Source organism: Haliotis cracherodii, unplaced genomic scaffold (genome assembly GCF_022045235.1).
Source record: "Haliotis cracherodii isolate W230 unplaced genomic scaffold, xgHalCrac1.p SCAF_17, whole genome shotgun sequence".
Taxonomy (NCBI): Eukaryota; Metazoa; Mollusca; class Gastropoda; order Lepetellida; family Haliotidae; genus Haliotis; species Haliotis cracherodii.
The window spans coordinates 1,714,691-1,726,912 of record NW_027266272.1 but is presented as its reverse complement, the minus strand read 5'-3'; the positions used below and the strand labels follow the sequence as shown (position 1 = coordinate 1,726,912).

Genomic DNA, 12,222 nt, shown 5'->3' with positions numbered 1-12,222 from the left:
GTACATGGGTGAGTAGTGGTGGTACATGGATGGGTGAGTAGTGGTGTACATGGATGGGTGAGTAGTGGTGGTACATGGGTGAGTAGTTGTGGTACATCGATGGGTGAGTAGTGGTGGTACATGGATGGGTGAGTAGTGGTGGTACATGGATGGGTGAGTAGTGGTGTACATGGATGGGTGAGTAGTGGTGGTACATGGGTGAGTAGTTGTGGTACATGGGTGAGTAGTGGTGGTACATGGATGGGTGAGTAGTGGTGGTACATGGGTGAGTAGTTGTGGTACATCGATGGGTGAGTAGTGGTGGTACATGAATGGGTGAGTAGTGGTGGTACATGGATGGGTGAGTAGTGGTGTACATGGATGGGTGAGTAGTGGTGGTACATGGATGGGTGAGTAATGGTGGTACATGGGTGGGTGAGTAGTTGTGGTACATGGATGGGCGAGTAGTTGTTGTACATGGATGGGTGAGTAGTGGTGGTACACGGATGGGTGAGTAGTGGTGTACATGGATGGGTGAGTAGTTGTGGTACACGGATGGGTGAATGTGACCGGATAGTTTGAAGCAGTTGTGCATATGTTACAATTAAGGTTGGAGTTAGCTATGGTAAGAACATTTGCTCGTGATGCCAATAGCTTACGTTTGATTCCCTACATGGGTAGGCCGCCTCCGTGGTCTAATGGTAGAGCGTCCGCTCGGAGAGCGGAAGGTGCGGGGTTCGATCCCCGGCCGCGTCATACCAAAAGACGTTAAAAGATGGTACTTGTTGTTACCCTGTCTGGCGCTCGGCATTAAGGGGCTAAAACAAGGACTGGTCGGCTCGGAGTCAGTATACTGTGTCTGAGTGAGGTATTCATGTTAAACTGCGGCATGGTATCTCAGTGTGCTAGCACTATAAATCGGCATCAGTCCGGACTAGTACAAGCAGCCACACACACACATATACACGTGCATGCATGTCGCTATATAAGTGCAATAATCTTGGACGCAACGTTAAACCCCATTTCACCTCACCTCACACCCTACATGGGTACAATGTATGAAGCCCATTTCATTCCAGTAGCATTACTGAAATATTACTAAGTGTGGGGTTATACAGTACTCACTCCAATGACCTCTTGTGTTCCAGCGTGGAGAACCACTTGGAGTTTGGTTTCTGGGTGGTGCGTTACGTCTTCACTCTCGCGCTGTTCATTATGGGGCTGAAGGCTCCAGGACTCTCCCACATGAAGTACGACATCCTGGTCAATGATATGGTGAGATGTTGCTGAACCATGTCATGTCGCTTTTAATTGAGAAATCTAGTTATTATATATCCATTTGTTGGGTGGATTAACACGATAAAGATCTTTAATTCTGATACGATACCTCTCTGTGCTAAGATCTGCCAAGCTTCCACTGTAGCTTGTTTCAGGGACACTTTCCTAGTTGCCAATCAGCATCAAGTCTTCTGAAGTTTTGGTATGACAGAGTAAAGTTTTCTGAGCAGCATAGCTGATGTTAGTATCTAAAAAATGAGCCTAAATGAGCAGTTCCAAGTGGTAACTAATAAAGGCTGTACTATGTATGTTATGGATATTTCTCTGAGCGCCATTGCATCTACACCAAAACGTGTGTACAATTGAAGGAATATGTTAATTTAGGTCAAAGTTTCGAATGAATGTGGTAAAAAAATTGTTTTAGAAAGTTGACATATAATTGGTTCAATAAACTCATGCATCCTTCATTTAGATTACCGGGGGTATGAGGGCTCTGGGTGGCTAGTTGTCTTAGTCCCTGCGAGCACTGAGGTTCCTATCAATGTACAAGTGCTGATTTCAATGAGATTGAAGCACACCTGTAGGCTAATTTCTACTGCTGTGATTCCCAAAATCCCCAGGATCTGTATAGAGGAAAAAGGCTATCATCCACAGTTGTACAATAGTATTTGAATGCAATAATTAAATTCATCTGTAAATAGTAGTTTTTGGCAAATAGTATATGCAGTTAGGCTTGCTGTAAGAGCTGACAATGCTTGTTGTAACCATGGTAACAGGCAACTAACATGCATGTCATCGTATCCCAATTGCATAGATCTATGCTCATGATGTCAATCACTGGATTGTGTAGTACAGACTAGACTATTTACAGACCCCTGTCATAAAGCTGGAATATTGCTGAGTGCAGCGTTTAACAAACAAACAAACAAACAAAACTGGCACCAAGTTCAAAATCCTTGATAAATATTTGGAACTTAGCTACTATCGTTTTTAAGAAAGTTTTCATGGTTATAAGAGGCATCTTGGGTTGCCCCGGGGAGCTCTCTGTGGTCTAGTGGTAGAGCGCTGCCCAGAGAGTGGAAAGTCCGGGGTTCGATCCCCGGCCGCGTCATACCAAAAGACGTTAAAGATGGTTGTTACCCTGTCTGGCGCTCGACATAAAGGGGCTAAAACAAGGACTGGTCGGCTCGGAGTCAGTATACTGTGTCTGAGTGGGGTATTCATGTTAAACTGCGACATGGTATCTCAGTGTGCTAGCACCATAAATCGGCATTAGTCCGGACTAGTACAAGAGTCACAAATCACACACACACTCACATTGCACATTGATCCAGTGACCGGAGTAATTATAGTGCTTTGAGCATGTATAAATAGCCTTTTATCATCATCATCATCATCATCATCATCATTAAAATCTGTCTTTCATTGCCGTGTGTGTCCAGTCTGGTGGTGGTGTGGGTGGTCAGTCCACGTCCACATGGAGCAACATCATGCAGAAGCTGCGGATGATGATCCCGTATTGCTGGCCGAAGGGCAACGTCCTGCTGCAGCTGACGGTGTTGATGTGCCTGATCATCCTGGCAGCGGGACGAGTCATCAATGTGTTTGTCCCGATCTACAGCAAACTGATCAGTGAGTCTACCATTTTGGACTATCTTTTTCCCCATTGCGATCAAAACATAATCGGTTTTTAATATCTTGTGCAGTTTTTTATTCAATCCTTGTCCTTGTCATAAGCCTATTGTTATGAATTAAAGTCTTGGAGGCTGATATTCAATATATAGCAGCAACGCAGGACCCTAGGACCAAATGCTGAATGCTGCTATGTTATTATCAGTACATTCCTTGAAGAATTTCGGTCTGAAAGAAATCAGGAAGACCACGTTCCCAGTATAACAGTCATACTGAAACACAGACATACACGTTGTTTTGAATCATTCCTACCTATAGTAATATCCCAGAGATTGAAGATAAAGTTCGACTATGTTCAACCCTAAAATTACAACCAAGTTGATTAAACTAAATAATTTAAAAAAGAGCTTTTTTTTGCTAACAGTAAACAGCTTGACCCCAAGCAAAGAAACTAGTGGCGACGACTTGACTGCTCCAACCTTGAGCTTCCGGTGGGACTACATCCTGGTGTCTGTGGGACTCAGTTTCCTGCGAGGGGGAGGAGCAGGTGAGATGCTAGCAGCACACAACTAGCTGACAATACCCAGTGGCAGGCGCTGGCAGTGAGGTGGCCTAGCGGTTCAGTTCTTGCTTTATGTTGCTGAATTTCGGGGTTTGATTCCTGACGTGGTCATGTGTAGGTAGGAAGGCTTCATTGAATGATAGATTACATGTTATTAAATTGTGTGTGACTGAACTGGTTAATGTCCATGTAGTGTTATGGTAGTTATCAAAATGATGTGACTGACGTACGCTGTTCATCGATATGTCTCCCTTCAACTTTGTTGTTAAATTGTAGGAACCTCGGGGCTACTCAACAACATTAGATCGTTCCTGTGGATAAAGGTACAACAGTTCACCACACGGAGAGTCCAGGTCAAGCTCTTCAACCACCTCCATCAGTAAGTCCCTCTATCAGTAACTCCCCCTCCATCAGTAAGTCCCCTCCATCAGTAAGTCCCCCTCCATCAGTAAGTCCCCTCCATCAGTAAGCCCCCTCCATCAGTAAGCCCCCCTCCATCAGTAAGTCCCCTCCATCAGTAAGTCCCCTCCATCAGTAAGTCCCCTCCATCAGTAAGCCCCCCTCCATCAGTAAGCCCCCCTCCATCAGTAAGTCCCCTCCATCAGTAAGTCCCCTCCATCAGTAAGCCCCCCTCCATCAGTAAGCCCCCCTCCATCAGTAAGTCCCCTCCATCAGTAAGTCCCCCTCCATCAGTAACTCCCCCTCCATCAGTAAGTCCCCTCCATCAGTAAGCCCCCCTCCATCAGTAAGCCCCCCTCCATCAGTAAGTCCCCCTCCATCAGTAACTCCCCTCCATCAGTAAGTCCCCCTCCATCAGTAACTCCCCCTCCATCAGTAAGTCCCCTCCATCAGTAAGCCCCCCTCCATCAGTAACTCCCCCTCCATCAGTAAGTCCCCCTCCATCAGTAACTCCCCTCCATCAGTAAGCCCCCCTCCATCAGTAAGTCCCCCTCCATCAGTAACTCCCCCTCCATCAGTAAGTCCCCTCCATCAGTAAGCCCCCCTCCATCAGTAAGCCCCCCTCCATCAGTAAGTCCCCCTCCATCAGTAACTCCCCTCCATCAGTAAGTCCCCCTCCATCAGTAACTCCCCCTCCATCAGTAAGTCTCCTCCATCAGTAAGCCCCCCTCCATCAGTAACTCCCCCTCCATCAGTAACTCGCCCTCCATCAGTAACTCGCCCTCCATCAGTAACTCCCCCTCCATCAGTAAGTCCCCCTCCATCAGTAACTCCCCCTCCATCAGTAAGCCCCCCTCCATCAGTAACTCCCCCTCCATCAGTAAGCCCCCCTCCATCAGTAACTCCCCCTCCATCAGTAAGTCCCCCTCCATCAGTGAGTCCCCCTCCATCAGTAACTCCCCCTCCATCAGTAACTCCCCCTCCATCAGTAACTCCCCCTCCATCAGTGAGTCCCCATCCATTAGTAAGTCCCCCTCCATCAGTAAGCCCCCCTCCATCAGTAAGTCCCCCTCCGTCAGTAAGCCCCCCTCCATCAGTAACTCCCCCTCCATCAGTGCGGCAGCACTGGACATTTGTAAACCAGAAGTCACGTGAAACAAAGTTTTTTGGCAGAATTATTTTGGAAGACAGTTCACACGATGGTTTAAAAATACACAATAGACTGTATGCAATGAAGTAAAACTATAGAATTCACAAAGAAAACTCTCAATACCCAAAGTAAAATGATAACGTGTGGCTCATTGTCATGTATAATTATCTGAGGCCCTGTGTTACATAGTGATATTTGTGAGATGAGAGACTATCTTCTAACATGACTCCCTGTACCGCAGACTGTCCCTGCGATGGCATCTGCAGCGGAAGACCGGGGAGGTTCTGCGAGTGGTGGACCGAGGCACCAACAGCATCAACAGCCTGCTCAGGTAGGATGTCCACATCCTGTGTCACAGCATCATTGACAGGAAGCCTGAAACATCAGCTGTGATGATTCATAATGTCACAGTAGGGATTAGCAACCGATATGGTGCTTGAAAATAGAAAAGTTGAGGTCCAAAATATACCCACTGCCAACCCTGTCAAACTGCCTTATTTAGACCACCTCCCACTCCAGTAAAGAAAATGATGCCGCCCTCCCTCTACACACATATATATCCCGGGTCCACCTCGGTACCATTGAGATTGGTGATGTCATACTTCTTGTTGCAGCTACCTCCTCTTCAACATCGTCCCCACCATCGCAGACATCGTCATAGCTATTGTGTACTTCATCACAGCCTTCAACTACATCTTTGGAGTCATTGTGTTCCTGTGTATGGCCCTGTATCTAAGTGAGTGTGTCTGTCATATGCAAACGTGTGTTGTGAAAAACGACATTCAATACTACTCATTTCTCATATTTACAATACTCTGTGAGTGAGTGAGTAAATTGGGTTTAATGCTGCTTTTAACAGTATTCCAGTTAGGCCACACATTTTTTATTTTTCGTTTCACGGACCCAGAAACATAATCGGGGTCAATCAGGGCAAACCCACAATCATCACAATCATAGGTTTCTAGCGTGCCAAAGAGTTGCTGCTCTGCACAGTGAATAGAAGCGCTTGGTCGACTGGGCCACCCAGGGCCATCCAATAATCTGTGATGGTATGTTGAAGGATATGGTTTATGCATTATTCATGGAAATGGGAATGCCTAGTGGTAGAGGTGTCATCATCAGGGTTTGTACACACAAAGTTCTCCCATCACCCAAGGGTGCATACCTCTGATAGTTATTTTCTTAAACGAACTCATTACTTGAGTATCACAGAAGACATGTGAGCCCTACTCCATGCAGGAAGTTTATGTGAACCCTAGCATCGCCTCAGTATTGAAGCAGTGTGTAGAGTAAATGATTGTCAAGGCTATGACACATTGCATGAGAAATACGCTATTTGAGGATTGTAATCACTGGCTTATGAACGTGAACGGCCTTTTAAAATTGATCTTCGGCAACCCATAAATGCCACTAACGGGATCGGAAGATCAGGCTTGGTGACTTAGTTGGTGCATGTCTTCGTATCCCAATTGCACAGATAGATGCTTATGATGTCAATCACTGGATTGTCTGGCCCTGACTTGATTATTTACGGACCACTATCATATAGCTGGAATATTGCTGAGTGCGGCATTTAACAACAAACAAGCGAACAAGCATCGCTGGCTTTCCTCTTGGTGAAACCACATCATGGTTTGATTCGATAATTTAGAAACAGCGTCCTCAGCGATGGGGGAATCTAGTGTATGTAAAGCTGGGTAGTATGGACAATGTAAGGGCGTTGGCCAGGACACCAAATACCCATGGCCCCATCTTGATGTCCTGGGCCATGATGTGACTTGAACATTGCTAAACATGCTAAAAGTGGCAGAAAATAATACTCGGTCAATAAGTAATCTAAAGAAGTTTACAGCACCATCTACTTCCTGTTCGATGCAGCAGAATGTCTTTTGATATAAGATGTCAATGACAGAGAATAAACAGGCTTGATTATCTGTCTCAATCCATTAGGCATAAATGACAAAATATGGATGAAACTTATATGAATGGATCACTAAAAATCAGTTGTGACACCAGGTGTTCACAACCGGGTAAGCATGTCCTGCTGTACCGGTAGTTGTCGCCACTCATACAATATTGGTCAAAGAGTGAGTGGCTGTTTGTTGCACCCAGCAATATGCCGGCAATATGCCGGCCTGTAGACAGTCATGTCTGAACTAATGTTTCTACCTTCTTTCCTAGCATACACCATCCTCATAACTGAATGGAGGACCAAGTACCGCCGTCTCACGAACAAGCTGGACAATGAAGCCAATGGCAAGGCTGTAGACTCGCTGCTAAACTTTGAAACTGTAAGTTGATAATCTTGTCAGATCTCAGATGTTGGGCGCAGTGATGGATGTCGCCAGTGATGGATGTCACCAGTGGTGGATGTCGCCAGTGATGTATGTCACCAGTGATGTATGTCGCCAGTGATGTATGTCGCCAGTGATGGATGTCGCCAGTGATGGATGTCGCCAGTGAAGTATGTAGCCAGTGGTGGATGTCACCAGTGATGTATGTCACCAGTGATGGATGTCGCCAGTGAAGTATGTCGCCAGTGATGGATGTCGCCAGTGATGTATGTCGCCAGTGATGGATGTCGCCAGTGATGGATGTCGCCAGTAAAGTATGTAGCCAGTAGTGGATGTCACCAGTGATGTATGTCACCAGTGATGTATGTCGCCAGTGAAGTATGTAGCCAGTGGTGGATGTCACCAGTGATATATGTCACCAGTGATGGATGTCGCCAGTGATGTATGTCGCCAGTGATGTATGTCGCCAGTGATGTATGTCACCAGTGATGCATATCGCCAGTGATGTTTGTCACCAGTGATGTATGTCACCAGTGATGTATGTGTCGCCAGTGATGGATGTCGCCAGTGATGGATGTTGCCAGTGATGTATGTCACCAGTGATGGATGTCGCCAGTGATGGATGTCACCAGTGATGTATGTCACCAGTGATGTATGTCGCCAGTGATGTATGTCACCAGTGATGTATGTCGCCAGTGATGGATGTCGCCAGTGATGGATGTCACCAGTGATGTATGTCACCAGTGATGTATGTCGCCAGTGATGTATGTCACCAGTGATCCATATCGCCAGTGATGGATGTCGCCAGTGATGGATGTCGCCAGTGATGGATGTCGCCAGTGATGGATGTCGCCTGTGATGGATGTCGCCAGTGATGTATATCGCCAGTGATGGATCTCACTTGTGACGGTGTTAGAACCTACACCGAAACGTCGCTCTTAATTGTAATAAAGAAGTTGTTCATCCATAAATTCTATTCTACAAAGTACTCCAACTTCTAAATGCCTATCAAGAAGATTTGAGAAGATCTGTGATTGGTTGCAGGTAAAGTACTACGGAGCTTCAGACTTTGAAACAGGAAGATACGATACGGCCATCAAAGCTTTTCAGGTGAGTCAAGGTCAGGGTTAAACATTTGTGCTTCAATATGCCTTGATCAGTAATGTTCCTGGTGCCTGAAGGATATATCTAGAATTTCCTGGCAACCCTTTTTATGTTTGTTTATGTTGTGAAACCGGTGGTAAATGTACATCTGCACAAGTAAACTGGACAAATGTATGGAAAAGGAACAAATGAACTTGCTTTGGATTCAGAAATTATAAAGGATATTATCACTGTCAATGAAAGGGATGACGGCACTCGTTGTACATTATCTAGCTCATGGTGAAATGACATAACCGAGTTTGAAGAATCAAGAATATTTCTTGTTGGCACACTTTAAATCCAAAAGTCCCTCCTCACCATCTTAATAAGTGCACTATGGCATGCTGGACAAAAACAATATTTCTATCCCCGACTATTATGATGTAGCTCCCGACTACTGCATGTACATTGTTTCTTCCCATATGTAGATGTCCATTAATCGGACATCACAAGCACCTGCTGCAGCTTCAGCTTCTGTGTTTCTAGTCAGCTGAGTGGAAGTCCACGGCAAGCCTCAATCTCCTCAACCTGGGGCAGAACTTCATTGTGAACATCGGCACTCTGACAGGGTCGTTGCTGTGTGCCTACGCCGTCGTGCACGGTCTCAGCTCCCTCCAGTTAACGGTGGGAGACTATGTGCTGTTTGGCACCTACATCGCACAGCTGTATGCTCCCCTCAACTGGCTGGGGACGTACTACAGGTACGGGTGGAGTGTTTGCATGTGTCTTCCATGTGTCATTGGACTGTACATAGGAGAGTGGGGAGAGGGGTAGTGGTGGCCCAGTCGTCTAAGTCGATGTTGTTTGCTGTTGCCTCTCATGGGCACACTTTACACAATTGCTTTATATGGTTGGAATATTTGCGTTAATTGTTTTAATGAAAAATGGATCTGTAAATAATTGATTGTGATTGGTCTGTAGGATTAGCTACTCTTGATTGAGATTGAACTGTTTGATTAGCTACACTTGATTGTGATTGATCTGTATGATTGGCTACACTCGATTGTGATTGGTCAGTAGCATTAGCTACACTTGATTGTGATTGGTCAGTAGCATAGCTACACTTGATTGTGATTGGTCTGTAGGTTTAGCTATACTTGACTGTGATTGGTCTGTATGATTGGCTACACTTGATTGTGATTAGTCCAAAGGATTAGCTACACTTGATTGTGATTGGTCAGTAGCATAGCTACACTTGATTGTGATTGGACTGTAGGATTAGCTGTACTTGATTGTGATTGGACTGTAGGATTAACTAACATGATCATGAATGGTCTGTTTGATTGGCTACACTTGATTGTGATTGGTCTGTAGGTTTAGCTATACTTGATTGTGATTGGTCTGTATGATTGGCTACACTTGATTGTGATTAGTCCAAAGGATTAGCTACTCTTGATTGTGATTGGTCAGTAGCATGAGCTACACTTGATTGTGACTGGTCAGTAGCATTGCTACGCTTGATTGTGATTGGTCTGTTTGATTAGCTACACTTGATTGTGATTGGACTGTAGGATTAGCTACACTTATTTTTGATTGGACTGTAGGATTAGCTACACTTGAGGTACGTGGTTAATAACCTCCTACTTACACCCCTCCATCTACACTGTTTCAGAATGATCCAGCAGGCATTTATTGATATGGAGAACATGTTCGAGCTTCTTGACGAAGACTGTGAGGTAAGTGTTCCTGCAGATTAGATTGAAGTTTAGTGGTGGACATTCTGGGGGACTAGTATGCTGGTCCATGAGGGACTAAATGGAACAGTGGTCAGGCTGGATGATTTGACTGATTGCGTGTCACCGCAACCTGACCTCATGGATCATTGTTCACCATATCAACCCAGATCGTCTGAGCAGGCCACCATCATAGCTTGAATATTGCTGTGCAATTGATTGATCAACTGTCTTAATAAGATGTGGGAATGGCTCTGATTAAACAGCTGATTTGATGGACATGTCACCTACTACAGTATCAAAACTACAGGTTACGTAGCTCTACATCATTTACAAAGAAAACACAGTTTGCCTATCTGTTGAATAGGGGCGGTCGGGTAGCCTAGTGGTTAAAGCGTTCGCTCGTCACGCCGAAGACCCGGGTTCGATTGCCGACATGGGTACAATGTGTGAAGCCCATTTCTGGTGTCCCCCGCCCCGATATTGCTGGAATATTGCTAAAAGCGGCTTAAAACCATACTCACTCACTCACTATCTGTTGAATAAACCTTGTTGCAACTAGATGGAGCCATCCTGTACTGCTATTGTTGTTTCCCCCTCCAGGTCACCGACACCCCTGGTGCCCCGGATCTTGTGCTGAAGGAAGGACAGATCGAGTTCCGTGATGTCAGCTTCCACTATGACCCTGCGTATGTCTCCCCTAAACCATCACTTTCTTTGCTGCTGGTTGCGGAACACTGAAGCAGATTTATTTGACCTCTAATGGTCACTAATGTTCCGCCTGCTTGTCTTCCCCTTAGGGATTCCAGAGTAAATGTGTGTCTTGCTCTCAACCACCTGACATAGATATTTGCTTCATAACGATATATAGATGTGAAATATTACTACCTACATAGTACTCCCTGTGAAGATCCTGGGTAGAATTTGTCTTCAGCAATCCATGCTTTCCGTAAGACCATGCTTGTCGTGAGAGGCGACTAATGGGATCGGGCGGTCAGACTTGCTGACTTGGTTTGATGCATGTCATTGTATCCCAATCACGTAGATCGATGCTCATGATGTCAATCACTGGATTGTCTGGTCCAGACTTGATCATATATAGACCGCCATCATATAGCTGGAATATTGCTGAGTGTGGCACTGAACAAACAAACAAACAAACAAACAAACCTACCTACAAAGTACAAGTCATTCCCTCCCTAATTTGCATCTGTTCACTTTGTGTATCTCCGTTGTCGACCCTGTAGTATGTGACTATTGTTCCCCTTTTAAAAATCAGAAATTTACAATTTCTCTCCTAAATGTTACCCATTTTTGTGTTTGCCATGTCAGGAAGCAGATACTGAAAAACATCAGTTTCACTGTGCCGCCCGGACAGACATTTGCCTTGGTGAGTGTGGACTGCAGATACCAACTTCTTGAAACTTATTAATTTTGCCAGAAATGCTAATCTCTACCCAATATAGTGTTAAAGTAAACAATCAAAAAACAAATCTATCTTCATGTAATTTCAAGATTTTAAAGGAAATTTGTTTTTTGCTCACCTGACTGAAAGTAATTTTTGAAGAAGCGAGACATGTCAAAACATTGCATGCTTCGATGATTGTTCGAAAAATGTTCAAGTTCATTGAGTTGATAAATCATCCTCAACTAAGAATTCTGATAAAAGTGCACCATACCTTTCCCTCATTTTGTCTGTAGTGTCCCAACAATGATAGGGAAGATGATAACAATCCATCCTCTCACACACCCACTAACAAACATCGACCAAGTCACTGACACATCCACTCACAAACATATCAACCAAGTCACTGACACATCCACTCACAAACATATGGACCAAGTCACTGACACATCCTCTCACAAACACATCGACAAAGTCACCGACAGATCCACTCACGAACACATCGACCAAGACGCTGATACACCCACTAACAAACATATCGACCAAGTCACTGACACATCCACTCACAAACATATCCACCAAGTCACTGACACATCCTCTCACAAACATATCGACCAAGTCGCTGACACATCCACTCACAAACATATTGACCAAGACACTGACACATCCACTCACAAACATATGGACCAAGTCACTGATAGATCCAC

At 44.9% G+C, this 12,222-nt stretch overlaps 1 protein-coding gene across 1 annotated transcript in view; it reads left to right on the top strand.

Annotated features, from left to right (window-relative positions):
- Positions 1-12,222, top strand: part of LOC139464817 (ATP-binding cassette sub-family B member 6-like) — a 36,599-nt gene that overhangs the window by 9,820 nt on the left and 14,557 nt on the right. The window contains exons 3-14 of the mRNA XM_071246334.1: positions 1,128-1,254; positions 2,700-2,889; positions 3,314-3,436; positions 3,728-3,830; positions 5,242-5,331; positions 5,615-5,736; positions 7,182-7,291; positions 8,339-8,404; positions 8,924-9,138; positions 10,050-10,113; positions 10,714-10,799; positions 11,443-11,500. Coding sequence (XP_071102435.1) covers positions 1,128-1,254; positions 2,700-2,889; positions 3,314-3,436; positions 3,728-3,830; positions 5,242-5,331; positions 5,615-5,736; positions 7,182-7,291; positions 8,339-8,404; positions 8,924-9,138; positions 10,050-10,113; positions 10,714-10,799; positions 11,443-11,500 — 1,354 coding nt within the window. The remainder of the gene's footprint in view (positions 1-1,127; positions 1,255-2,699; positions 2,890-3,313; positions 3,437-3,727; positions 3,831-5,241; positions 5,332-5,614; positions 5,737-7,181; positions 7,292-8,338; positions 8,405-8,923; positions 9,139-10,049; positions 10,114-10,713; positions 10,800-11,442; positions 11,501-12,222) is intronic.